The sequence below is a fragment of the Narcine bancroftii genome, chromosome 2 (assembly GCF_036971445.1).
Source record: "Narcine bancroftii isolate sNarBan1 chromosome 2, sNarBan1.hap1, whole genome shotgun sequence".
Lineage (NCBI taxonomy): Eukaryota > Metazoa > Chordata > Chondrichthyes > Torpediniformes > Narcinidae > Narcine > Narcine bancroftii.
In genome coordinates this window covers 180,548,159-180,576,125 of record NC_091470.1, presented here as the reverse complement: position 1 = coordinate 180,576,125, position 27,967 = coordinate 180,548,159, and the positions used below count along the sequence as shown (strand labels likewise).

Genomic DNA, 27,967 nt, shown 5'->3' with positions numbered 1-27,967 from the left:
GTGAAGACCCTACGGGGTCCATTTGTTGTTGGCTCAGTGCCGACTTCAAACAGCCCTGTTACAGCAGATTAAGGTGGCTTATTTTAAAACATGAAAAAAAAATGAAAACCTTTACATGGTAATTTGTTTGAAGAGAAATTATGATTTGATTTTACCTGGGTCAGCTGCAAAGGGCCAGGTTTTTTTTTGGGGGGGGGGGGTTTCTTGTACAAAGGGTATCGCTCAAATCCCACATTTTAGGTGGAAATTCCAAGGTCGTGCTGTACACAAGTCGTCCGGTACACCGATGTGTCATGTTGTTATCATTTGAATAAACTCTTGTTTTAAAAAAAAATAACTTGCCATAACAGTCCACGACTTTCCCTACAATCGACAGTCCTGCCTCACAAGATCTTCCCATCCTCAAAAAAAATGAAGGTTAAACAAGGAATCTGCAGGGGCGGGAGAAGTGGAATGCACAACAGTGTTGGAAGAACTCAGCAGGTCAGGCAGCTTCTGTGAAGAAGCAATAAACAATCGATGTTACGGGCTGTAGTTCTTTGGCGAGGATTATGTATTGTCTGTATTTTGTTTCCCTAACCCCCCACCCCCCCCCCCCCCCCATAAAGAAACCAATGGTTTTCAAACTTTCTTTCCAGTTCCGCTACCTGGGGTGCACCATCTCGTCAGATGCCAAGATCGATAAAGGGGTTGACTGGCAAAGGTAAACAGCGCATTCAGCCGCTGTACAAAAGAGTCTGGACCAACAAGCATCTGAGAAAAGGCACAATTATCAGCCTTTGTCCTGACCACCCTCCTGTACGGCTTCGAGTCGTGGGTTGCCTACTGTCACAACTTACAAACTCTGCCAGCGCTTCCACCAGTACCATCCTCAACATCCACTGGAGTGTTCTTCGCCGCAAACATTGAGGCGGAGGTTACCAGCATCGAGACCATGCTGTCAAAGACACAGCTACGCTGGGCAGGACACCTCTCTAGGCTGGAGGATCATCACCTTCCCAGGATTGTGGTGTAGGGTGAACCCTCCTCCACCCGCTGTGGCAGAGGTGGCTCCAAGGAAGAGGTACAAGGACTCCCTGAAGAAATCCCTAGGTGCCTGTCACATTAGCCGCTGCCATTGGTCTGCTCCGGCCTCCGATTGCGCGACGTGGCGATACCAGTCCATCTCCTCCTTCGAGAACGCATGCGAGGTGGGCCTTGAGGGCAAACAGAGACGGAGGAAGAACCGTGATGCAGCAGCACCAAATCCCGAACAAGGCTGCGTCCGGGCTCGTCTGTCCCGCATTGGCCTCGTCAGTCACTAGCAAGCCTGCAGCGGATGTGGACAGGCCCCCTTCCTAAATCTCCGTTCGCGTGGCCAAGCCATGGATGGATGTGAGTGGAGAGAAAAAGTGTGAAAACCACTGGTTTAAACAGATGAAGGGTTTATATTTTGTTTCCCCACTTCTCTTATTCCCCCGATTAAGGTGGAGGATTTGATTTGCTTCTTTGTTCTGGAGGTTAAAAAAAACAAAACTAAATTGTGGCTAATCATATATTGTTTAATACACAAAAGAAACTCAGCAGCGTTCACAGGAGGCAAAGATACATAAGCAACATTTAGGGCCTGAGCCCTTCGTCAAGATATGAGCTAAGTGCAGGCTGGTGCTTGGTAAAACGGTTGTGGGGTGTGGTGGGGGAGAGAGGAGGAAAGGGGCAGGGGGGAGGATCGCGAGCCCACAGGTGAGAAGCCTCAGTGGATACAGACGGGAAGACAGCTGAGGGGAATGGGGTGGGGGGTGGGAGGGAAGGAGACAGAGGATTGGGAAAGATGGTGGGGGGTGGGAGGGAAGGAGACAGAGAATTGGGAAAGATGGTGGGGGGGGTGGGGGTCTAACAGAAACCTGAGAAGTCGATGTTAATGTTGGAGAGTGCCTAGATGGTTAGGTGTAATATTAACCCACACGGAACATGCCGTCGAGAGCAAGTGATGTTTGAGGATTGCCCCTCTTGTTACACAAGACTTGGATGGTTGAAAGCTCATTCAGGAAATCTCGCAGGGCGCTGCAGGAAGGAAGGGGGAGAAACTCTAATTAAACCTTGCAGTCATAAATCGTGAGCCATTAAGACATAGGGGGGGGGGGGGCGTGGCAAGATGGCTTAAGGATCAGACGTGTCTTCCAGTCCTCTCCTGACTCTATCTTATTGTTTTGTCTAGAAATGCCCGTTAAAATTCTTTAAAAGTTTAGATAATTTCAGTGCTGTTAATTTAACTTATGATGGTACAATTGGAAAAGAGCAAAAAAAAACACGACAACAGATCATCAAAAAACTACATTTTCCAAAAGTTCAAGTTTTGGAGCCTACCTACAGGAAAGACACCGGGACTCAGCGTGAAATAGAATTCAGGAGAGAGGTACAGTGTTCGGATGTAGAGCTCTAAGTTACATCGGTAGAGCCCCCTAAAGTGGGCGCCAAACAGCCTTTAGATCAAAGAGTTACTCAAAGGCATTTGTCATCTGTAGAGGTGGCGCTGCAAACTGCATCTCTTGAGATACAAGAACCTATACAACTTGATGTACTGGGAGAATTTAATACATTATGGACTGGGGAAAACCCTGGCCAGCGTCCTCCAGTCATTGCTGGAGAGGCTGTGGCTGGGGTTTCCACACACAGTCATACTACAAGGAAGGCAACCAGAATGAAGGAAGGAATAGAAGATCCTTTGGAGAAGAAGCAGGAATCTGTTGAGCCAAAATCTCTTCCAATTGAAAAGATTTTTGTGAATTTTGAATCTAAATTTATCTTATACAATGCAGGGATTATTCAAGATTATGACTGAACTTGGTACTAGGTTTAATACTTTGGTGAAAATACATTCTCAACAGATGGCTGAGTTTGGAGCTTTTAAGCTTGAAGTGAGAGATAAATTTAATTCGTGTGAAGAAGATATAGATGAAATACGTGATCAAGTTTTTGATGTGACCAAAATGGTCGAAGACTTACAAACTCAAAATAAAAATTTGGTGAAAAAGATTGATTATTTGGAAAACCAATCCAGACAGAACAATATAAAGATTATTGGTTTGCCGGAAGGTATGGAGGGACCAGACCCAAGAAAATTTTTTACTGAATGGATTCCGCAGGTGCTGGGTCAAGAACATTTCCCGGAAGGTATAATACAGGAACGTGCTCACAGAGCCTTGCGTAGAAGACCTATTTCAGGTCAAAGTCCAAGACCTGTTTTGGTTCGTTGCTTGAATTATTACGACAGAGAAATAATTTTACGAGTGGCTATTAGAAATGCACAACAGATAAAATCACCCTTGATGATTCAAAATAATCGAGTTTTCTTCTATGCGGATTTGAGTCAAGAAGTTATGTTCCAACGACGGGAATTCAATCCTGCTAAAGAGTTGTGGAAGAAAGGATACAAGGCAACCTTTAGATATCCAGCTGTTTTGAAGGTTTTTCAAGATGGTTGCCAACCAAAGTTCTTTGATTCTCCAAAGGAAGCTGTAGCATTTGTTCAAGAGCTGCCAATTACTCAGTATCAACAGAGACATAGTCCGCCGCGATCTCTAAGGAGACAAGAGATGGAAGAAAAGAGCCGTGCTCCAAGAAGGAATGGTTGTAATGGTGACTCGGCAGTTGGAGCTGATTAAAAGAAGAGTTGTCCTTTTTCTTAATGTTTTTTTTAAAAAAAGGGATATTAAATAATGAGGATGTTAGTTTAAGATGAAGTGAGAGTTGGGGGAGAGAACTGGATAGGCACTATTTCCTGAAAGTCATCTGCTACGTGTGAGTTATCTCACACCCATTTTTTTGGGGGAGTTACCGCATTGCGCAGTTTAGACGGGAGGGGGTATTTTTAACCTCCTACCCGTTTTTTTTTCCTTTTTTTTTGTATTATTAGATTAAAGAGTGAAGGGTTTTTTTTGTTTAAATATAAAAAAAAGCATAAGAAAGTATTTGTTTAAAAAACTAAAAATTGATGTGTTTTTTTTGTAAAGTTTATTCAGTAGATAAGGAATATCTGAAATTTAAATGTGAATAGGATGGATAAATTTTTTTAAATATTTTTTCTTTAACTTTAAGGTGAAAGGAGTGGTAATTCTGGTGTATATTATTTTGCTATTTTAGTTATAGAACGAAGGAAATAATGGTGAAAGTTATAAATTGAATTGTATAATTCTTAATGAGGCTTGAATTTTGTTTGTGGTTTATGCTCCATTTATTGAAGATATAGATTTCATTGTGGATGTGTTTTTATTATTTGGATATCTGAATTTTAACGTAATGATTGGGGATATTTAAATGTGGTATTGGAGCTTTTATTGGATAACTATTCAAGAGTAAAAGGGAAAAATGGTGGAAGAGTACTAAAATTGAATTGTACAATACTTAATGAGGTTTGAATTTTGTTTTAAGATGGTGGTTTATGTGACTAATATGATGATAGATGTGAAGTTAGTTGATATTTGGTGAAGGTTTATCTCTATAAAGAAAGTTTTTTTTTCATCTTTTTCATGCTACAATTTTTTTTTAAGAATTGATTATTGTTTAAGAATTTTTGATAGATAATGTTACTAACTTTACTAATTTTTTATATTAAGTTTGAGTTAAATATATGTTTCACCTTAACTCCGTTTGTTAAATATATGCATTTAAGTTTGATTTAAATATGTTTTTTAAGTCTGATATCTTAGTATTAATTACTTTTTTTTTGTTAGTATTTTAATCGGTTATGTTTTTGTTTTTTTTTGTAAGTGGGTTTTTTTTCTCACATATTATTAACTTTATTAATTCTTCACTCTTTATTTTGGGGGAAAGGGAGGGTTGGACTAATTTGAGTTGGGTTATTAATGTGTAATAATTATTGGGGAGGGTATAGTTTATTTAGATTACTGATATTGTATTGTAATTTTATTATTTTATTCTTAATTTTTTTTTAATGTTATACTATATGTTATTCATGTTATAAAATCTTAAATAAAGTTTAAAAAAAGACATAGGAGCAGGTATGGGCTATTCAGCCCATCGGGTCTGCCCCGCCTTTCAATGTGAGCTGATCCATTCTCCCACTTAGCCCCACTGCCCAGCCCTTCTCCCCATCACCCTTGATACAAGAACCTATTGATCTCTGCCTTAAATACACCCAATGACCTGGCCTCCACACAAATTCCAAAGATTTACCACTTCTGGCTGAAGAAATTCTTTGCTTTTCCAGTCAGCACACAGGAGGGTGATTGAAAACTTGGCTGAGTGGTGCACCAACAACAATCTTGCACTCAATGTCACCAAAACCAAGAAGCTGAGTGTCGACTTAAGGACCTGTTACAGCACCAGCGATCAAGGTGTTCGCACGTACTCCCTCTGGTTGCGTGGGTTTCCTCCGAGGCCCCTGGTTTCCTCCCACCCTTCAAAACGTACAGGGGTTGTCGGTCAATTGGGATAATTCGGCGGCTTGGACTCATGGGCCGAAAGGACCTGTTACCATGCTTTACGTCTAAAACAGTTTTTTTTTAATTAATTCATCCTTAAACGGCTGGGAAGTGACAGGGGAGCCCGGCAATCACTCACCCTGGGCTTGCTTCAGCACGAGGATCGACGTCAGGTTCAAGCAGTGTGCACGATGCTTGAAGTCCAGCCGCAGGTTGTCAGTCAGGGTTGGGGACCTACCTGCCACGAGAGAGGGAGGAGAGTGAGAAGAACAGGAGATGGCGGGAAATCCCGATATGAGGTGAAACACGAACGTTTGCAGATGCTGTTGTTGCTAAAAAAAACCACAGAAATGCTGGGGGGATCTCAGCCAGCCCTGATGTTTCGGGCCTGAGCCCTTCCACAAACAGGCAGGGAGTTGAATTAAAGACTGGGTAGGGGGAGGAGTCCAGACCACCAACAGACTAGAGGCGTTAATTGTATTTGGAAAGAGGAGAGGTGAGAATTGATTTTGCCTCTGAAAGGAGACAGGAAAAAGGGAGGAGAGAAGATGGGAGACATGGGGAAAGATCACAAGGATCAGGAGCAGCTCATGATTGGTGGGGAAGACTAGATGGGCTGAAGGGCCTGGTTCTACTCCAATGTCTTATGGTCTTATAGACTAAACATTTCCCAATAGCAGACGTGTGAGGAACTGGAGTTTTAGGCACCATATGGGGAGTTTGGGTAGGATCAGAGGAAGAAGATAGGTGGAATCGCGAGGATTTAGTTGACCTTCGGAGCACATACAACCCTGAGGTTCTTCCTGTGAGCCAGGCAGAATGACCACTTATTGGCAGGGCACAAAACTACGTAAGAAGATCCGTGTACAAAAGAAAGAAATTCCAGGATACTGTGCAATACAGAAAAAAAAAATCATGGGTGATAAATAATGTGAAAAGTACGAGTCCTTAAATGAGTCTTTGAATAAAACACTAAAGTCTGCAGACACCGTGATTGAGGCCCAATGCTGGAGAAACTCAGCAAAGAGGCATAACCACTGATTCAGGCTTGAGCCCTTTGTCGAGGCACGGGCAAAATGTAGACGGGTGCCTGAATAAAATGGTGTGGGTTGGGGTAAAACAGGGGAGGAGCACAGGCCCGAAGGCAGGAGGTAATAGGTGGATATGGGAGGGAGGGTGCACCGCCAAATGGGGGGAGGGGGGACGGCTCTGCGAACAGAGGGGGAAGGGGGTGGAGAGCTAGAGGGATGGGGAAGGGAGGGAGAACGGGCTGGCAGGAATTGGAGAAGTCAATGTTAACGCCGTCCGGTTGGAGAGCGCCCATCAGGTGTTGTTCCTTCAATTTACAGCCGATCTTGGTGGGACAGTACATGAGCCCACGGATAGATGTGTCAGTTTGGGAGTGGGGCGCAGAATTGAAGTGGTTGGCAATGGGAGATACCTGTCACTGCCACACACAACTGATTGACCTGTTGAGTTTCTCCACCATTGTGTTTTAACTCAGAACGAGTCTATTGTAGGGGGAGCAGCTGTTCCTGAACCTGCTGGTGCAAGTCTGGTGGCACCGATACCTCTTTCCAGCAAGGACCGAGCGCGTGGATCCTCAATGATCACTGCTGATCTCTTCCTGTAGTTGTTCTCGATGGTGGGGAAGGTTTTGGCCTCGATGTCCTGGGCTGCATCCACTCAGAGGCATTGGTGCCCCCATGCCAGACCGTGATGCAGCCGGTCAACACACTTTCCACCACACCTCTAGAAGTTCGCCAAGAGGACATCAAGGTCGCTGGCCCTCCGTCACTTGATGGATTGAATATAAGAGCAAGGAAGCCTCTTTTGCAATTGTACAGGGGACAGATGAGGCCACAGCTGGAGTACTGTGTGCCATTCTGACTCCTTACTTGAGAAAGGGACTGGGTTTGAAGAAGGTGCAGAAGTGATTCACCAGATTGAGGGGGTTACCTTCTGAGGAGAGATTGAACAGAAATACGGTGGAAAGTGTGCTGACCGGCTGCATCACGATCTGGAACGAGGACATCATTACCCCTTGCGAAAGGTAGTGGACACAGCCCAGGACATCACGCCCCCACCCCCCCTCACCATCAAGAACATCTATGGGGAATGCTGCCGTCGGGGAGCAGCAGCTGCAGTGGATCAAGGATCCACACCACCCGACACATGCTCGGTTCTCTCTGCTGCCATCAGTAAAGAGGTGTTGGTGCCACAAGATTCACACCCATCAGGTTCAGGAACAGCTGCTCCCCCTCCACCATCAGATTCCTCAACCACAAACTCATTCAGGGACTCGTTTAAGGACACTGACTCAATTGATTTCTTAAAAATCTGTATTGCATGTTTTTTTTACATTCGTTATCTATTTGTTTACATGTATACATTAAGTACAGGGTAATTCGACTTGGCCCTCAGGAAAAAGAATTTCAGGGTTATGATGTGAGGTCACATATGTACTCTGACAATAAATCTGAATCTGGCATAAAATTCTGAAAGGAATAAATAAAATGGAAAGGAAATTGTTTCTACTGGCAGGGGTGGTGGGATCTTGAAGACACAGCTTAGGGGTGTAGGTTGAACAACACATCCTATTTCATCGAGGCACCCTCCAGCCGGATGGCATTGACGTCAACTTTTCCAGTTTCCATTAAAAAATTCCCTCCCTGCCTCTCCAACCTCCAATCTTTAAGTAGATACGGCAAGGTTGTTTCCCCACGGTCGGGGGAGTCTGGGACAAGAGGGCACAACTTCAGGATAAAAGGGCATCAATTTAAAACAGAGATGCGGAAAAATTTCTTCAGTCAGAGGGTTGGGAACTTGTTGGCACAGGCGAGGTTGTTGGGTGTATTTAAGGCAGAGGTTGGCAGGTATTTGACTAGTCAGGGCATCAAGGGTTATGGGGAGAAGGCTGTGGAGCGGGGACAGTGGGAGGATGGATCAGGTCATGATTAGAGCGGCAGGGCAGGGTCGATGGGCCGAACAGGCCCACTTCTGCTCCTCATCCTTGTGATCTTTCCCCATGTCTCCCATCCCTTTTCCCTGTCTCCTTTCACAGAGTCAAAATCAATTCTCACCTCTTTCCAAATACAATTAACACCTTTAGTCTGTTGGCCGTCTGGACTCCTCCCCCTCCCATTCTCTACCAAGTCACCACCACTGCCCAGACATTTGATGCCCTTGGTGAATCAAGAACCTTATCAATTCTTGGTGATCATGGGTTTCTGGCTGTCAACCTTCCATCCGTGCCACTTACCATAAAGCATTAATCTCCTGAAGGTTTCCAATTCTCCTTCCTGGGTTTCCAGCAACATAATGTGATTGTTGCCATCCTTCACAAAGATCTCCGTACTCTGTTCTGGGCGACCTTCCATGCGGAGAGAGAAAATGGGTGTAAGAGCCCTGCCCTACTCGGAGGGTGGTGGGGGGGGGGGGAGAAGACATTCTAACCAACTGACTCACCCAGGGGGAGGGAAAAGATAGTGTGTGACCCACCAAAGGTGGGTTGGAGGGGCGGTCTGGTATGGGAACACCAATGCCCCCTGAGCGTAAAGCCCTACAAAAGGCACTGGATACATCCCAGGACACCACGGGTAAAACCCTCCCCACCATCGAGAACATCTACGGGGAACACTGCCATCGGAGAGCAGCAGCGATCATCAAGGATCCACACCACCCAGCACACGCTCTGTTCTTGCTGCTGCCATCTGGAAAGAAGTATCGGTGCCACAAGACTCACACCCACCAGGTTCAGGAACAGCTGCTCCCCCTCCACCATCAGACTCCTCAACGACAAACTCAATTAGAGACTCAATTAAGGACTCTGACTTTTGTACTTTATTGATTTTTTTTTTCTCTCTGAATTGCAGTTTGCTTACATTTATTTATTTGTTTACATGTATATGTTGAGTAACTTTATTTTTACACTACTAATTAGTGGTAATTCTGCCTGGCCCGCAGGAAAAAGAATCTCAGGATTGTATGTGATGTCATGCATGTACTCTGACAATAAATCTGAAATCTGAGTCTTCAATGTGTAAGTACATCCTCGGTGAATCTCTCTGCCTCTTCTCCTGTGCTAGCTTGGAGTGGGGGTGGGGGTGGGGGTGGGGAACAAGGGAACAAGGCTGGAGGGGTCGTGCGTTGAGTTGCTGTTGAAATCTGGATGGAGAATGAACATTCTAGAAGGAGTTTGTAAATTCACCCCATGTCTGCCTGGGCTTCTTTTTGGGGGGGGGTGCTCTAGTTTAATATAAGAGTCGGGATGTAATGTGTACAGTTCTGGGTGCTTTCTTCAAGAAAAAACGTGGCAGAGGGTTCAGTGATGATTGACTAGAATGATACCAGGGTTAGCAGGTGAGGGAATGATTGTCAGCTCTTATTGCAAGAAAAGCTAGACTTCTAAGACAGAAGGATGCTGTCCCTCCGACGCACACCCACCGGTGATCCGATGTGATGGTTCGCTAAACTCTGGGGGAAAAAAATTAGATGCCCTACAAACGTAATTAAGTTTAACTTTATGGGGCCCTTCCCTTGATTATTTTCAGACGTGGATCCCATCTTATGGTTTGGTCGTCCTTTCTTTGGTACATTAATGGAATATTTACATTTAATCAGAACTTCACAAGGGAGGAGTTCAAGCATTAGAATATTTTTTGCTTTATATACATTTTCTTTCATAGATTGTTTACAGCTATCTGTTAATACACTTGTACTTTGTCAGATATACATTACCTACGTATGACCATATTATATAAACTCAGTGAAAGTATTGGAAAGTCCTTCTGGGAGGACCTGGGGGACATCCTGAAAAAAAAAAATGACAAAGGTGGATTTTCCACAGGATCCGGGATTGTACCTTCTGGGGAACATTACGGATGCATGTTTTTAAAGTGTCCAGATGCCAAACTCAGCTAGTGAAGGTCACCTCGCAACTAAGCTTTTCATGATGGGATACGGAGATGCAGAGTTGTACTACCCTAGTGAAAATCACGTACCATTTACGGAGAAAATATGGCCTGTTCGTTAGGGTGTGGTGAGCCTACCTGCAGCACTTTGCTCCGCAGGTATAATTACACCCCTTCTGAACAAAGGAAAGGCAACAACCCCGGGTCAGTGGTGGAACAATTGGGATCAGGGAAGTGGGTCGTAGCGTAGATGACAGGCGCTGCTATTTTGTTCCTGATCTTTTTTTTAAATTTTAGGTTACTTTGGGTTTTTTTTTCCCTCAAGATCCTTTAAGGGTCTGTGACTTAACCAATCGTTGGATTTTTGTGTTTGTTTAGGGTGTGGGTGGGAGGGGGGAGAGGGGCGGGGGAAGAGAACAGACTCTGAATGTCAAGAGAGATTGTTTGGATTTGTGAGAAAATCAAAGATAAAGTATTTTAAAAATATATTGGAAAGAGACGTGGATAGAAGAAAAATAGAGGGTTACAAGGTAGGGAGGGTTCAGTACTATTGGGTGGAATATTAGGTCAGTAGAACATTGAGGGCTGAAGGGCCTGTGCTGTGCTGTTGTGTTCCATGTTCCCAATGGACTTGGCAGATTTACGGTGAGATATGGATCCCAGAAATGAGTTGTGGTGTAGGTTGGTCCCGATGTATAAGGTGCTCAGTCACAGGCTTTCTCCGTGGGGGCGGGTTTAGAGCGAGAGTGAAAGATTTAAAAGGGATCGCACAGAGGGCAGAACACATTGTCGGGGGAAGCGTTATTGATGTTGAGGGAAAAAATTCAGACAAGTACTTGACGTGTGTCAAATGCAGGCAAATAGGACAGGGTCAGTAGCCAACCTGGATCAGGACGAATAAATTGGGCCAAAGGGCCTCTTTCGGTGTTGACACCATGATGTTACAATATGGCACCAGACTCACGAAAGCTGGAGTCCCCCTTTGCCCACTCACGTACCAATGGCTGGTCGGCTGTATGCTACTCGTTAGTTTGGGGGCTGGGACTTGGCGAGCTCACCCTCGAGGATCATCTCCTGCGTCTCATTGCTGATGTGATAGGTCCACTGGCGAGACAGGCAGTCTGCTGTACTGAAGGGCACAAGAGTGTAACATGTTCCTGGTTAACCGTCTCACCCATGTGCGGGGCCCTGTTCACTACAGACCCTTCCCAGTGACGCACAACCCTACCACCCCACTCCCTCTGACCCTGGACTCCACCAAACTTACACCCCCAAGCCTGGACCCCACCAAAATCACCCTTGCCCCCCCGACCCCACCATTTACTCCTCACTGATTCTGGACCCTGTTCACCTCAAACTTCCACCCAATGTCCCTGAACCCCACCACTGACCCACCATCCCCCAACCCTGGACTCCACCAACACCACCTCCCCCAACCCTGGACCTCATCAAAACCACCCTCTCCCCCTGACCCTGGACCCCCACACTTCTCACTGACCCTAGACCCTGTTCACCTCAAACATCCGCCCAATGTCCCTGAATCCCACCACCCCCTCTCCAAAGTTACTGAACCCCACTATCCTTCCCCCCACTGACCCACCAACCCCTCCCCAATGTCCCTGGACCCACCACCCTCCTCCTTCCCAATGACCCTGAAATCCACCACGCTCTCTGCATTTAACCTAGATCCCTTCACCACCCCCCCCTCCCCCACACTGAATATTAACCAATTCCCCTCCCCCACCCACGAGCCCCCAGGCCCCAGTGAACTTGGACCCCACCCAAACCTCCATGCTAGTCCACCAACACCCTGTACCCAGACTCCTTCTGAACCTGTCCCTTTTCCCACCTCCTGACTGAACCCAGGCTATCCCTCCCACCCCCACCCCCACCTTCATGAGCCTAGTCCTTCCCCCTCCACCCCTCCCACTGAACCCTGGCCCTTCCCCCCCCTCGCCAAACCCTGCCTCTCCCACCGAACAGCCGTATCCCAATGGAACCCAGGCATTGACAGTTCCTGGAGGGTTCCTCTACAGAACAGTGGATCCCGGTGAGTGAGTTTGAGGGGGTTATACGTGGAGGGGGATGATGCATCATAGACAGGGACCCCCTTTCGCTGGGCCGGGAGGCTCGGAGTGGGACGCACTCGCCAAGACGGAATGCTCCTCGAAGTAGAAGCTTCCCTTTCTCCTTGACGATGGTGAGGTGGAAGACGGCGCTGTCAATGTCCCTGAACCTGAGCAGCGAGCTGTCCGAGTCTGCCGCCATCATGATGAAGTACCATTTGCCGGAGTACTGCAATGGGGAAGAGAGAAAGGCGGGTGGGGGGGAGTCGTCAGAGGAGATCACCTACCTCCCCCGCCCAGCTGGTGCCCTCCCCCGCCCAGCTGCTGCCCTCTCCCGCCCAGCTGCTGCCCTCCCCTGCCCACAATCCGTTTGAGGAAGGGTGGAGCAACCCCAGGCTTTCATCCGGGATCTCGCTAGAGGTTGTGATGAGGTCGGAGGGCTCGCCTGTCAGTGGACGGCTGGACCGGCCCCGACTGAAGCAGAGTGGATGGGGCTGACTGGGCAGGGGAGTGACCGGCGGCGACTAAACAGTGGGGCCGGACCAGCTGGAGTGTATGTGAAACCAAGCGGAATCACCGAACTGGTGGCCGCGGCCTGTGGATGGAAGAGTGCAGGTATTCTTGAGATTTCCCCCCATTTTGCAGAAGGATAGAAGAAACAGGAGCGGGAGTGGGCCGTTCGGTCCGTTGAGCCCTGCTCCGCCATCCAATTAGATCATGGCTGATGTGACGATGGGCTCATCTCCACCCACCTGCCTTTCCCCCATATCCCTTAATTCCTCCATGATGTAAAATCGACCCAACCTGGTCTTAAATATATTTACTGAAGTCGCCCCCACTGCTTCAAGGGGCAGCGAATTCCACAGATTTCCCCCCCCCCTCACCCCGGGAAAAGCCGTTCTTCCTCAAGTCCGTCCTAAATCTACTCCCCTGGATCTTGAGGCCGTGTCCGCTAGTCCTGGTCTCCCCCACCAATGGGAACAACATCCTGACCTCTAAGTTATCAATGCCTTTTTCACTTCATACATTTCCATAAGATCTCCTCTCATTCATTACCCCACCCTCCCATCTTCGACAAACAAATGACAATAAACTAGATTTGAAAAGTCTGGAGATGCTGTTATTGTAAAAGCACAAATCCTGGAGGAGCTCAGCAGCTCCCTGTAGAGCGCGTCAAAAGAACCAAAGACTTGTTGATCCAAACCAAGGCTTTTATTAACTAAAAGTCTGGAGCATATCACAAGTAGGTCGACCAGACCAGAATGACCTGGTCTGGCTTGGAGCAATCCTTTAAGACCTGCCAGTAGGTGTGGCTACACTCTCAGCCAATCACAGTCATCCTACACTACCATCTGTACATATGTACATATACACATTGGTGATAGAATCTGTACTATCACACTCCCGTCAAGTCAAGTTTATTGTCATCCAATTGCACAAGTACAACCCGATGAAACAGCATTCTCCGGTCCTCGGTGCAAAACATGCAGACACACAACCTGACATAACTCACATACAGACAACCAGTATATAAGCAGGGCAAGTATTTCATCTGTACAAAATAAATATTGTTTCATGAATGTGGGAATCTCAGAGGGTCAGTGCGAGCGATTCCTTTGGTTGTTCTCACTGCCTGAGGGAAGAAGCTGGTGGGGCTGGCTCTGATCCTCCTGGATCTCTTCCCCCGACGGGAGCACACTGAGTTTCTCCAGCATTTGTGTGTTTTTTCACTTAACCACGGTGTCAACAGAATCCTGTGTTTTACCAGCATATTTACCTCCGGTGCATCCTGATTGGTCGTTTACACAGGGGTACTTTCCAACAGCCTTCCTGTGTTTGTCAGAGATGGGGGGGGGGAATGTCGTATTCATTAGGCCTTGTTTCTTATGGAGTGGCTGCGGTCGTTTTATACTGCAGCCGCTCCGTGAAAGCATGTAGGGGTCCCAGTAGAAGAATTGCAAGGTGGAATTTACGTAATAAATTCCTTCTCGACATTTTTGTGCAGAACATTTCCTGGAAATTTCTGCTCTTCAGCGGGTGTGTAAGAGTGACCTGGCCTCCACAACCGCCCATGGCAACAAATTTTACAGATCTACTGCCCTCCGGCTGAAGAAATCACTCTGCTTCTCCGTTCTAAGCGGGTGCTCTTCAATCCTGAAGTTGAGCCCTCTTGTCCTGGACTCTTTCACTGTGGGTAACAACCTTTCTACATATACTCTGTCCACACCTTTTCAACATTCAAATGTTTCAATGAGATCCACCCCTTTCCCCCATTCTCCTAAATCCCAACAAGTCCAGGCCAAGAGCCATCAAACGCTTCTCGTATGATAACCCATTCATTCCCGGAATCATCTTTGTGAACCTCCTCTGAACCCTCTCCAAGGTCAGCACATCCTTTCTTCAACGAGGAGCCCAGAACTGCTCCCAATTCTCCACGTGAGGTCTCCCCAGGGCCTTATAAAGCCTCAACATCACATCCCTGCCCTTAGATTCTATTCCTTTTGAAATGAACGCCAGCTTTGCATTTGCCTCCTTCACCCCTGACTCAACCTGATAGTTTACCCTCAGGCCATCCTGCTCGAGGACTCCCAGGTCCCTTTGTATCTGGGGATTTTCAATTTTCTTCCCATTTAAAAAAAAAAATCTGCCCGTTTATTTTTTCCATCAAAGTGGGTGTCTAAGGAGGAATCCCCATTCAGATGGCAAACGCAGGCAATAAGATACCTAGGTGTGCAAATAAACAAAAATCTAGGCCAATTATATAAACTCAATTACAATCCACTAATGAAAAAACTACAGGACGATTTAGAGCATTGGAAAGAGCTACCACTAACACTGATAGGAAGGATAAACTGTATTAAAATGAACATTTTTCCAAGGATACTATACTTATTTCAGGCATTGCCAATACAACTGACAGAAAAATTCTTCAAAGAGTTAAAGAAAATAATAAGGAGATTTTTATGGAGAGGGGGGAAACCGAGGATAGCACTAGACAAATTAACAGAATGGTATAAACAAGGAGGCTTACAATTGCCAAACTTCAAAAATTATTATAGAGCCGCACAATTAAGGTACCTATCAGATTTTTATCAAACAAGGGAAAAACCAGACTGGACGAGACTAGAATTAGATAAAATAGGGGAAAAGATACCTGAACACATATTATATAAATGGGACGAAAAATTGGTACAACATAGAACTTCTCCAGTATTACACCATCTCCTCAATATATGGAAGAAGATACATGTAGAAAGAAATAAAATAAATTACCAAATACCAAAACTAATATTGACGCAAAATAAGCTACTCCCTTTTACAATAGACAACCTTGCCTTTAGAAAATGGGAAAAAAAAGGGATTAAAAGAATAGAAAATTGTTTTTCAGGAAGTAGATTCTTATCCTTTGAACAAATGAGAGATAAGTACAATATAACGGGAGATACAGCGCTGGCATATTACCAACTGAGATCCTACTTGAAAGATAAATTAGGAAGCAACTTGAGTTTACCAGAGGGAAGTAACCTTGAATATGTGATTACAGATACAATGTTAATCAAAAGATTTATAAAAAATATGTATATTAAACTGCAAGAAAAGGAAAATGAGGAAACAAATGGTAAAACTAAACAAAAATGGGAACAAGATTTAAATATAAAGATAAAAAAGGAAACATGGGAGAAGTTATGCTCTGGAACGATGAGAAATACAATAAATACGAGGCTGCGTATGATACAATATAATTGGTTACACAGACTATACATTACACCGCAAAAGTTAAATAAATGGGACCCAACAGTATCTGATAGATGTTTTCGATGTAAAAAAGAAAGGGGAACAACAATTCATGCAATCTGGACATGTGAGAGAGTAGAAAAATTTTGGGATGATCTCAATCAGATATTAAATAAAATAACAGAAAACAATATACCAAAGAATCCAGAGATCTTTCTCCTAAGTAACATAAAAAATAAAGAATTTGGAATTGACTTGGAGGATGCACAAAAAAGATTTGTTAAGATAGCCCTAGCTGTAGCAAAAAAATGTATTATGTCAACCTGGAAATTGGAAGATAATTTGAAAATACAACAATGGTATATAGAAATGAATAAATGTATTCCATTAGAAAAAATAACATATAGTTTAAGAAATAATATTGAAATATTCGAACAAGTATGGGAGCCTTACATTAAATACAATAGCGAAAACCTACCGGGAACAAACATTACCTAAGTTGATGGAAGGAGAAGAGAAGAAAAAAATGGACTCAGTAGAATTTCTGGTGTATTTTTGTTGAATGACAACATTGTCTAACTGAATTAATGCAACCTAGATTGTATAACTAAAATGGATGAGAGGGGGGAGGGATGGGGGGGTGGCTTGGGAGGAGGGAGGGGGGAGGGAGAAAAAGTCACTGTAAATGTGTGGAAAAGAAAAAGTGTATATCATGGCTATTGTGATTTATGGTGTGAAAAATAAAAAATTAAAAAAAAAAAAAAAAAAAAAAAAGTGGGTGTCCGCACACTTTCTGACATTGTATTACATGTTGAACAATGGATAATGCAGATGTACCTATGTTGGGATGCCCTCCAGGGGTTCAGGGGTTTACCTTTTGAACCATGGATGTCTGAGTCTTAGTTTCAGGCTGGGGTCTCATGCAAGGTTTTCGAGGATTTATCTGCACACCCAGGAGCTGGAATCGAATCCAGAGGTTTAGTGGGGTTTTATAAAGAGGATGGTGGAGATTAAATTACAGAGTGGTCTCTATATAATTCCCCTGAACCCCCCCCCCACCCGATTAGATCACAGCTTATCATTCATTTGCAGGTGGCATTTATTCTATGTCTAAACCCCCTTGATTAGCCTGTAACTCACTCCCAGAGATCCATTTTTCTCTCTATAATTCCCCTTAAAACTAAAATCAAATTAACTCCCTCTCAGTTGTGCGGGGTTTTAGCTGCAGACTATCTCCAAAAACGCTTGATTGATCTGATCTCCGTGTAACAAACGTCCACCACCCCTTGGAACCCAAGGTCGCCCTTGCAAGTGAAGCAGAGGTCATCTACTGCATCCGGTCCTCCTGCTGTGGAGAGACTAGACTCCGGCTGGGAGATCGCTGCGTTGAGCACTTCAGCTCCGTCCCCCTCAGTAGCGTGGATCTCCCGGTGGGCGCCCCTCTTAATTCCCTGGCCCATTGTCTTGCTGACCATGGGCTCCTGAACTGCCAGACTGAGACCACCTGCAAATTGGAGGAGCAACACCTCATCTTCCGCCTAGGCCCCCTCCCAATGGATGGCACGAACACCGACAATGCCCAGTTCTTGTTAGAACCCCCTCTCCATTTATCCCTATGTCTCTCTTCCCTTTTTCCTCTGTCTCCTTTCACAGAGCCAATAAACAAACCAATCAAATCTCACCTGTCTTATCAGATCCAATTAACACCATTTTCCTGTTGGTCTGTCCTCCTTCCCCTCCCATTCTTCTCCCCAGCCTTTTAATGGAGACGCCTATCTCTTTTGTTTTCAATTCATATACCGTGAGGAAAGGCTCAGGCACGAAACGTCGGTGATATTACCTTTACCTCCTATGGATGCTGCGAGACCAGCTGAGTTCCTCTGGCAGTTCTGTGTTGCATCCTGCGAAGTTTTCAGAGCGACGGGAGGCTGTGGGTTCGGCTGCCATATCGCTTTGTTTATCATTAACCTGGTGCGTCACTTACTGCAGTCAGCAGTTTGAACCGAAGGGGGTCATGTGCACAGCTGAAGCCCTTGGAACAGCCGTCTGACGATTGTACTTGGCTTCAGAGCCAGCGTTAGTGGGTGGGGGTGGGGGGGGGTGTGGTGGAGAGGGTGGGAGGGTTGGTAAAATTTCCTGATTTTTAAAATTCTGCTTTCTGCTTGGTTACCTTCCCTTAGGAATGCACAATTGGTGCTCTCTCCTGGGGGAGTGAAACACAGAAGTCTGCAGATGCTGGGATTGTACTAAAAATCCACAGGAAATGCTGGAGGAGCCCAACCAGTCTCGCACTGCATCCCACAAGAGGTAAAGGTATCGACATTTCAGGGCCTGAGCCCTTCCTCAAGGTATTATCCAACCTGTTTTGTCAGCGTTCCTTGAAGCTCCCAGTCAATCAGAATCAGGTTTATTGGCACGAATGCGTTGCTTTGCACCAGCGGGATTGTACATAACAGGGTGCAAAATTGCCATAAGTTACAATTCCGTGAATATGAAATTTAAAAGAAAATAATTTGTCCAAAAAGAGAAGTGAGTCAGGAATCTGATGGCGGAGGGGAAGAAGCCATCCTTGTGCCGCTGGGTGCTCGTCTTCAGGCTCCTGCACCTCCTTCCCCTATGGTAGCTGAGTAAAGAGGGCCTGGAGTGAAGTCTGGTGCCTGTGACGTCGCAGGCTGAGTTAACAACCCTCTGGAGCTTCTTCATGTCCTCTGCGTTGGCGCCTCCATACCAGGCAGTGATGCAACCTGCCAGACTGTTCTCCACCTGTAGAAATCTGCAAAGGGTGTTTGGTGACCTACCAAATCCCGTCGAAGATGAAATGGCAAGCCTTCCTCGTCACTGCCTCGATACGATGGCCCCTGGAAAGGTCAACATCCAGGAATCTGATGTTTCTTATCCTCTTCACTGCTAAGGACTGGTCTGTGTTCTCCTGAAGCCAACAATAAATTCCTCAACCTTGTGCAGTTGAGCGCAAGGTGGTTGTTGTAACACCCACTCAACCAGTTGATCTATTTCCCAGCACCTTCACACCTCCTCATTGCCGTCGGTGAGTCTGCCGACAACCGTGGTGTCAGCTCCAATGTGTACTGACAATAACCACACCAGCAGTGCGAGTATAAGACAGCTTTAATAAACTAATATGTATACTAGAGGTCTTGTCTCTGCAAGACAAACCTGGAAGGCTAGACTGTAGCTCTGGACTGCTTTATAGACAAGGTCACCGGGATGCCCCCTGATGAGCAAGTGGTGTAATTACATACCAACACGCAATGCAAAAATAAAAGGTGCTTCCACAGGACTGTAAGACGCGGGGGCAGAAATAAGCCATTCGGCCCATCGAGTCTGCCCTGCCATTCAATCGTGAGCTGATCCATTCTCCCACTCGGCCCCACTGCCTGGCCTCCTCCCCATAACCTTTGATGCCCTGGCTAATCAAGAACCTATCAACCTCTGCCTTAAATACACCCAATGACCTGGCCTCCACGACTGCCTGTGACAACAAATTCCACAGATTCTGGCTGAAGAAATTCCTCTGCATCTCCACTCCAAGTGGACACCCTTCAACCCTGAAATTGTGCCCTCTTGTCCTGGGCTATCCCACCGTGGGAAACAACCTTTCCACATCTACTCTGTTCACACCTTTCAACAATAGAAATGTTTCAATGAGATCCCCCCCCCTCATTCGTTTATGTTCCAAGATCCATCAAACGTTCCTTCCAGTGCCGTGTCCCCCAGATGAACGAGGCAAAGCAAGCAGACCTTGACTTTGGGGTGAAACAGGAGAGCCTGCAGGCGCTGTGATTGTTGTGCAATTCACACAAAGATGCTGGAGGAACTCGGCAGGTCCCGCAGCGACCACAGGAGTTAAAGATGTATAACCGACGTTTCGGGCCTGAGCCCTTCATCAAGACCTTGACTTTGACAAGGTGACAGTTCCCACTCAATTGAGTCAAGGGAGAGGGCCATGGAACTGTACAGCACAGCACAGAAACAAGCCAGTTCAGATTTATAGGATGATTGCTGGAATGCAAGGGCTAATGTATGAGGAGTGTTTGACAGTTCTTGGGTTGTATTCATTGACGTCTAGATGAGAGGGGATCTCTTAGAGACATTTCAAAAGGTTTTGACAGAGTGGATGTAGATGTTGCCCTTGGTGGGTCACAGTCTTAAAATTAGAAGTTACCCGTTTAAAACAGAGGTGAGGAAGAACTTCTTTAGTCAGAGGATCGTGGAACTCACTGCCGCACACAGACCGATCATTGGGAGAATTTAAACAGGAAATGGAGAAGTATCTAATTGGTAGGGATGTCAAGGGATATGGGGAAAAGGCTTGAAATTGGAACTAGGTGTGACCAGGGGTCAGCTTAATGGAGAGTCACAAAATAGACTCGATGGGCCTAGTGGCCTGCTTCTGTCTTGTGAATCTGCCTGCTTTACTTCAATGGCTTTCCTCCAGAAATTTAGAAGTATTCCTTAATATTTATGTTGTGACAAGATGTGTATGTAAAGGACAAACACGTATGTAATATCTTGTCGTGTCTACCGGTTCTCAAGCATCTGAAGTTTACTGTATGTGGCTCTTCCATTAAGCAAGTTGCCCACCCCCACCCCCCCCATTATAGAGGATATTATCCACCTTAGGCCGCCCCTCTGGGGAAGAAAAGTCTTGCATCAGCTTCAACTCAACACCCAAACGTACACACATTTTTCAGTCAGGACAAGTAAAGGGAAGAATTCACCCCCCCCCCCCCCCCCCATTTTTGCTTGGGGGAAAGGCGAGTGAATTCAGAACTTCAGCCAAGAATCCACCATCAAAACCGTTGTCAATCTGAATGCAATTCCACACCTATTGATAGAAACCATTAGTCGATGATCTCGTTTGGACTCTGAAGAGAAAATCTGTTATATATTTTACCTGGGTTTTGTTGAGGCTTCCAGCAGTCACCTTGTCATTGTGGTCACAATACCAGAGAGATGGCATTGTTAACCCAAAGAGGTACACCATCCACGACCATAATCTTTGGTACATGGCTGGAAAATCCCAATTTCTAGAAACGTGAATGTCTGAACAAATCACAAGTGTTCAGCCTTCAGAGAATAATGCCAAGTGTCCTAAACTCTGGGGTATTACATAACACAATGCAATTATTAACTGCATTTCCCAATACATTTGAACCTTGGAATAAGGTGGGGGGGGGGGGGGGGTTGAAACAGGGGGATATTTGTTGAGAACAGAAAGAAAAGCTGGGACTTATTTGAAAGAAAAGCCGGGACTTATTTTTCCATTTCCTGCCTTGTGTCCTTCACATTTTTCATGCTGCTCCTTACGTTGTCAGATATTTGGCAAAGCTTCACTTGTTGAAAACAACACGTGAAAGGAGTTGAGGGCTCCAGGGTTATCGAGGCACTTAGTTGTCACAGGACCAGCGACCGGGATCAGGATTTGAATCCCGCACTGTCTGCCATGAGTTTGTACCTTCTCCCCGTGCCTCCCTGGGTTTTCCTGGCGGGGGGGAGCTCTGGTTTCTTCCCACCCTCCGAAACATACTGGGGGCTTGAGGGTTAATGGGCGGCACGGGCTCGTGGGCTGGTAGGGAAATGTCTGCTGGTGGGACAGTGCCTGCTGGTGGTGGAGTTTCTGCTGGTGGGACAGTACCAGCAGGTGGTGTCTACTGGTGGGACAGTGCCTGCTGCTGGTGGAGTGTCTGCTGGTGGGACTCTGCCAGCTGGTGGAGTGTCTGCTGGTGGGACTTGCCAGCTGCTGGTGGGACTGTGCCATCTGCTGGTGGGACAGTGCCAGCTATTGGTGGAGTGTTTGCTGGTGGGACGTGCCAGCTGGTGGTGGAGTGTCTGCTGGTGAGACTGTGCCAGATGGCGGAGTGTCTGCTGGTGGGACAGGGCCAGCTGGAGGAGTGTCTGCTGGTGGGAGCGTGCCAGCTGCTGGAGTGTCTCCTGGTGGGACAGAGCCAGCTGGTGGTGTCTGCTGGTGGGATTGTGCCAGCTGGTAGTGTCTGCTGGTGGGACTTGACAGCTGCTGGTGGGACTGTGCCAGATCGAGGAGTGTCTGCTGGTGGGACAGAGCCAGCTGGTGGTGGAGTGTCTGCTGATGAGACTGTGCCAGCTGGAGTGTCTGCTGGTAGGACAGTGCCAGCTGGTGGAGTGTCTGCTGGTGGGACTTGCCAGCTGGTGGAGTGTCTGCTGGTGAGACAGGGCCAGCTGGAGGAGTGTCTGCTGGTGGGACAGTGCCAGCTGGAGGAGTGTCTGCTGGTGGGACAGTGCCAGCTGGAGGAGTGTCTGCTGGTGGGACAGTGCCAGCTGGAGGAGTGTCTGCTGGTGGGACAGTGCCAGCTGGTGGAGTGTCTGCTGGTTGGACTGTGCCAGCTGGAGGAGTGTCTGCTGGTGGGAGCGTGCCAGCTGCTGGAGTGTCTCCTGGTGGGACAGAGCCAGCTGGTGGTGTCTGCTGGTGGGATTGTGCCAGCTGGTAGTGTCTGCTGGTGGGACTTGCCAGCTGCTGGTGGGACTGTGCCAGATCGAGGAGTGTCTGCTGGTGGGACAGAGCCAGCTGGTGGTGGAGTGTCTGCTGATGAGACTGTGCCAGCTGGAGTGTCTGCTGGTAGGACAGTGCCAGCTGGTGGAGTGTCTGCTGGTGGGACTTGCCAGCTGGTGGAGTGTCTGCTGGTGAGACAGGGCCAGCTGGAGGAGTGTCTGCTGGTGGGAGAGGGCAAGCTGGTAGTGTCTGCTGCATGGACTGTGCCAGCTGGAGGAGTGTCTGCTGGTGGGACAGTGCCAGCTGGAGGAGTGTCTGCTGGTGGGACAGTGCCAGCTGGAGGAGTGTGCTGGTGGGACAGTGCCAGCTGGTGGAGTGTCTGCTGGTTGGACTGTGCCAGCTGGAGGAGTGTCTGTTGGATGGACTGTGCCAGATGCTGGAGTGTCTGCTGGATGGACTGTGGCAGCTGCTGGAGTGTCTGCTGGTGGGACTGTGCCAGCTGGAGGAGTGGCTGCTGGTGGGACTGTGCCAGCTGGAGGACTGTATACTGGTGGGACTGTGCCAGCTGGAGGAGTGTCTGCTGGTGGGACAGGGGCAGCTGGTGGTGGGAGACCTCCTGCAGCCCGCGCAGAGGCCACAGCTGCTTGTTCTGCGCAGGCACTGCACCGGGCAGCCGCAGCGCGGGGGCTTGGCGCTGTCGGCAGTGCGCAGGCGCGAGTGCGGCGACGGGAGGGAGGAGCGGCCCGGCCTCGGCTCGCAGGCTTCGGAGCGGAACCGGGGAGACGAGGGCGAGGGGCGGACAGTGGGAGTGGGGAGACGGGAGAGGACGAGGACGAGGGAAGGACGGGGGAGAGGACCGGAGGTGAGTACGTATGCTCACAGAGAGATGGAGGGGGTAGGGGAGGAGGGAGGAAAGGGGGAGGGGAGGGAAGGGGTGGGGAAAGAAGAGTGGTGGGGGGAGGGGGAGAAGGTTGGGGTGAAAGAAGAGGAGAGGGGAGTAAGGAGAAGGGAGCGAGGGGGAGGCAGCGGAAAGGGGTAGGGGAGGGAGAGGGTAGAATAGGTTGTAAAGGAGGGTGTGGGAGAATAGGAGGGGAGGGAAGGTAAGTGGGGTTAGTGAAGGAGATAAGGTGAGGGGGTGGGTCAGGTGGGGAGAGGATGGAGGGTTGAGGGTCTGGGAGAGGAAGGAGTTCAGGGGAAGGGTGGGGAGGTTTAGGTCAGGCAAGTGGGAGAGTGGAAAAGGAGTCAATTCAGATTTATTGTCAGAGTAATTCACATACATTTTGGGGGAGGGGAGAGGCTGGGAAGGGAATGGGGTTCGGTGAGTGAGGAGAGGGTGGTGAAGGGTCAGGAGAGGGAGGGGGAATGCAGTTAAGAGTGAGCTGAGGGGAAGAGCATGATGAGGGGAAAGTGGGTCGGGGAAAGGTGAGAGTGGAAGGTGTCTTGTGAGCTTAGGGCAAGAGGATGGGGAGGGGAAGTGGGTCAAAGTTTAAATTTATTGTTAGAGTACATATATGGCATCACACAATTGGTAGTGGGTAGTGGATTGGGGAGGGGGGATTGGGAGAGGGGAGGGCAGAGCTGCAAAGATTTGGATTCAGAATGAAAGATGGGGAATAGGGAGGAGAGATTCGGGGGAGAGGTGGGGAGGGGGTTCATGGGGAGATGAGGAAGAAGTTCAGATCAAGATGGATAGGAATGAGTTGGGGTGGGTGTCAGGAGAAATAGGGAGGGGCTTCAGGGAAGGGGATGGGAGGGGGTAGGAGAGAGAGACAGAGAGGGGATGCAAGGGGGGAGAGAGAGAGGGGGGCTGAGGGTAGAGACAGGGAGGGGGTGCAGAGGGAATGGACAGAGGGTGCAAGGGAAAAGGAGGGGGTTGAGTACAACCCGAAAAATCAGCTTTCACAGATCCTTGGTGCAAATCACACAGACACACAACCAGGCATAACACACATACAGACAAACAATACACAGGCAGGACAAGTATTCATCTATGCAAATAAATATGAGAGTCGTGGATTGTATGAGCAGTTCCTTTGGTCGTTCAGCATTCTCACTGCCCATGGGAAGAAACTGTTCCTTAGCCTGGTGGTGCTGGCTCTGATCCTCCTGAGCCTCTTCTCTGATGGGAGCACCTGAAAGATGCTGTGTGTGGGGTGGAAGGGGTCCTCAATGATTTTGCGCACCCTCTTCAGAGAACAGTCCTGGTAGATCTCATGAGTTGCAGGGGAGAGAGACTCTAGTACCCAGGGTCCTGTGAATTGACTTCTGATCCATTTCTCTTTAGCAGATACTCCGCACTGATGCAGCCGGCCAGGATGTTTTTTATAGAGCTCCTTTAGAAAGTTGACATAATGGTGGCCAGTGGCCTTGCCCACTTCATTCTTCTTAGGAAGGGCATTCACTGTTGTGTCTTCCTGACAAGTGAGGAGATGTTGAGTGTCCATGATAGGTCACTAGTCGAGTGAACTCCAAGGAACTTGGTGGTCTCCACACTCTTCTACAGAATTATCTATGTGTAGTTGAGGGTGATCGCCCCTGGTCCTCCTGAAGTCCACGATCATTTGCTTCATCTTGTACACGCTGAGGCTCAGGTTGTTACTCTCTAAGGTTCCTCGGTCCCTATGGTGGATGTTGTCATCAAAGAATCACAAATTTTAGCGTGGTGAAGTTGCACCATTTCCCATATAATCATATAACAATTACAGTACAGAAACAGGCCATCTAGGCCCCTCTAGTCCACACTGATCTAAGTGATCTTCTCTAGTCCCACCTACCTGCTGCCTGTTCATAATCCTCCAATCCCCTCACATCCATGCACTTAACCAACCTTAAATGACAAAATTGACCCTGCTGCGACCACCTCTTCCAGAAGGTCATTCCACTCAGCCACCCCTCTCTGAGTGAAGAAGCTTCCTCTCATGTTAATTTCTAAAGTTTTGCCCCCTAACCGTTAACTAATGACCCGTCGTTTCAATCTCACCTACCCTCAATGGGAAGAGCCTATTCACATCTACTCTATCTATTCCCTTCATAATTTTAAATACCTCTATCAAATCTTCCCTCAACCTTCTACGCTCCAGGCAACATTTTAGTAAATCTCTGCACCCTCTCTACCTTATTGATATCTTTCCAATAATTTGTGGACCAGAACTGCACACAATATTCTAAACTTGGCCTCCCCAATGCCTTAAACAGTCTCAACATCACTTCCCAGCTCCTATATTCTGTGCTTTGATTTATAAAGGCCAGCATGCCAAAAGCCTCCTTTACCCTTTATCCACAAGAAACCACTTTCAAAGAATGATGAACTGTTATTCCAAGATGTCTCTGCATTCCTCAATGCCCTCCACTTCATCGCATACGTCCTGTTTTGATTATTCTTCCCAAAATGAAGCCCTTCACACTTAACGGTATTAAACTCCATTCAAATCCTGCAGATCCCGAAAACCATCCTCACTATCCACAACTCCCCCTATTTTTGTATCGTCCGCATATTTACTCACCTATTTTACCACTCCCATCACCCAAATCAGTAATGTAAATGACAAACAACAAGGGATCCAACACCGATCCCTGAGGCACACTGCTCGTCTCCATCATCCATCCTGACAGACAGTTGTCCACCATGACTCTCTGACATCTACCTTCTAGTCACTATTAAATCCATCTGACTATCTCAGCATTAATACTTAGTGTCTGAACCTTCCTTACCAACCTTCCATGTGGAACCTTAATGAAGGACTTACCGAAATCCATATAGACTACATCTACTGCTCTACCCTCCTCAATCTTCCCAGTCGCCTCCTCAAAAAAATTCAGCAATATTTGTCAAACATGACCATCCCCGCAGAAACCTGTGTTGGGTGTCCTGCCTCTCTAGATACTTATACATGTTACCTCTGAGAATACTTTTCCATGAGTTTACTGACCACTGTACTGGCCTATAATTGCTGGGCCTACACCTGGAGTTGTTTTTAAACAGAGTTTGCTTTTGTTTGCAGAGCTGCAGAAGCCAGGGATGGCCAGGATTGAGGTGACGGTGAAGACTCTGGACTCCCAGAGCAGAACCTACGAAGTTGAAGAAGAGGTAAATGTCAGCTCTGCTCCTCTTCTCAGTCTCACCATCCAGTGGAGTTGACGCTTCTCTCCATCTTTGGTTCGTTATTCAGGGAAAGGGAGAGTGGCAGACTTCAGTTTTAGAGCTGAGATATTCTGTGCTTTCATTGAATCTCTTTTTAAATGCAAAAGAGCTCTGATAATCACCATTCTTGACAATATAAGTTGTGCTAGACCAGCAGGGTTTTATTTTGGACAATTGCATGTAACTTATGAATGGTATTGTACATTAGTTTATTTGTTTTGGTGGCTGGGAAGGGAGTGTAGGAACTGGGGCCCTGGAGGAAAGGAGTGGGGGCAGAGAATCTGTGGTAGGGAAGGGTGCAGGGGAACCAGATCCCTGGTGCTTTGGAAGGGAGTGCAGGAATCAAGCCTCTCATGGTTGCAAGGTAACATGTGGATGGCCAGGATTGAGGTGACGGTGATTGAGGTCCTGGTGATTAGGAAGGGCATGTGGGGACCAGGGTCCTGATGATTGGGAAATTCATGCTCTCTCATGCTGAAGTTGTGTCCTCACGTCCAGTATTCCTCTACCATGGAAAACAACCTTGCAACTCCACCCTGCCCAGGCCTTTCAGTATTTGAAATGTCTCTATGAGGTCCCCATCTCATCTTTCTGTCCTCCAATGAGTACAAGCCAAGAGCCGACAATTGTTCCTCATATTCTACCCCTTTCATTCCTGGTTTAATTCCAGTAAATCTTCTCTGAACCCCTCTCCAACACCAGCGCGTCTTTTTCTCAAATAAAGCACATAAAACTGTACACAGTGCAAGGTCTCAACAGGGTATATAGAGTCTCACCCTTACATCCCTGCTCTTGTCAGGAATCTCTCTAGATATGAATGCCAGCATTGAATTCCCCTTCTTCACCACTCAACCTGGAGGTTAACCTTCAGGGTATCCTGCATGAGGACTCCCAAGTCCCTTTACAGCTCGGAATTTTGAATTTTCTACCTATCTAAATACTAGTCTTGCCCATCTGTTTCTTTTGTCAAAGTGTATGTACACTTTCCAAAATTGTACTTTATCTGGCCATTCTCATAATCTATCCCATCTCTCTGCAGCCTTTCTCAGTACTATCCGACCTATGACCTGTTTTAGTATCGACAGCAAATTTAGCCACAAACCCATCTATTCCATAATCCAAATCATTTACATACAAAGAAGTGGCCCCTGCAGGACACCACTAGTAACAGGGAGCCAACCAGAATCTGATCCCTTTATTCC

At 47.1% G+C, this 27,967-nt stretch overlaps 3 protein-coding genes across 14 annotated transcripts in view; 2 read left to right on the top strand and 1 right to left on the bottom strand.

Moving 5' to 3' along the window:
• The window catches only part of ddx39b (DEAD (Asp-Glu-Ala-Asp) box polypeptide 39B), a 67,452-nt gene extending 58,004 nt beyond the window's left edge, over nucleotides 1-9,448 (top strand). The window contains exons 12-13 of one of the 2 annotated variants that reach the window (XR_011351900.1): nucleotides 639-1,374; nucleotides 9,390-9,448. The gene's annotated coding sequence lies outside the window, so the exon portion shown is untranslated. Of the gene's footprint in view, nucleotides 1-638; nucleotides 1,521-9,389 lie in introns of those variants that run through there. The other variant, XR_011351899.1, reaches the window with a different exon arrangement.
• apom (apolipoprotein M) lies at nucleotides 1,521-21,257 on the bottom strand. 2 transcript variants are annotated; one of them, XM_069919457.1, is made up of 7 exons: nucleotides 17,978-18,091; nucleotides 17,012-17,095; nucleotides 12,483-12,631; nucleotides 11,395-11,465; nucleotides 8,686-8,796; nucleotides 5,563-5,661; nucleotides 1,521-2,043 (listed from the first exon to the last, which is right to left on the bottom strand). In XM_069919457.1, exons 2-7 carry the CDS (start codon nucleotides 17,057-17,059, stop codon nucleotides 2,024-2,026), a joined length of 498 nt encoding a protein of 165 aa, XP_069775558.1. In that variant the 5' UTR covers nucleotides 17,060-17,095; nucleotides 17,978-18,091; the 3' UTR covers nucleotides 1,521-2,023. The 2 variants fall into 2 exon arrangements, with proteins under 2 accessions (XP_069775558.1, XP_069775556.1); XM_069919455.1 differs by lacking the exons at nucleotides 17,012-17,095; nucleotides 17,978-18,091 and adding an exon at nucleotides 21,053-21,257.
• The window catches only part of LOC138754715 (large proline-rich protein BAG6-like), a 115,949-nt gene continuing 105,955 nt past the window's right edge, over nucleotides 17,974-27,967 (top strand). For 7 of the 10 annotated variants that reach the window (XM_069919444.1, XM_069919443.1, XM_069919449.1 and 4 more), the window contains exons 1-2: nucleotides 22,866-23,490; nucleotides 26,626-26,711. In XM_069919444.1, the coding sequence (XP_069775545.1) occupies nucleotides 22,881-23,490; nucleotides 26,626-26,711 (696 nt within the window). In that variant the 5' untranslated portion in view covers nucleotides 22,866-22,880. Of the gene's footprint in view, nucleotides 18,109-18,317; nucleotides 18,445-21,532; nucleotides 21,606-22,865; nucleotides 23,491-26,625; nucleotides 26,712-27,967 lie in introns of those variants that run through there. The other 3 variants (XM_069919445.1, XM_069919448.1, XM_069919446.1) reach the window with 3 other exon arrangements.

Excerpts from the sequence above, each read along its gene's own strand:
- apom (XM_069919455.1), bottom strand. The coding sequence starts at position 21,166 with ATGTACCAAAGATTATGGTCGTGGATGGTGTACCTCTTTGGGTTAACA. Across the intron at positions 12,632-21,052 it reads GAAGCCTCAACAAAACCCAG|TACTCCGGCAAATGGTACTT; the intron begins GTAAAATATATA and ends TCCCCATTGCAG. Across the intron at positions 8,797-11,394 it reads GCAGGAGATGATCCTCGAGG|GTCGCCCAGAACAGAGTACG; the intron begins GTGAGCTCGCCA and ends TCCGCATGGAAG.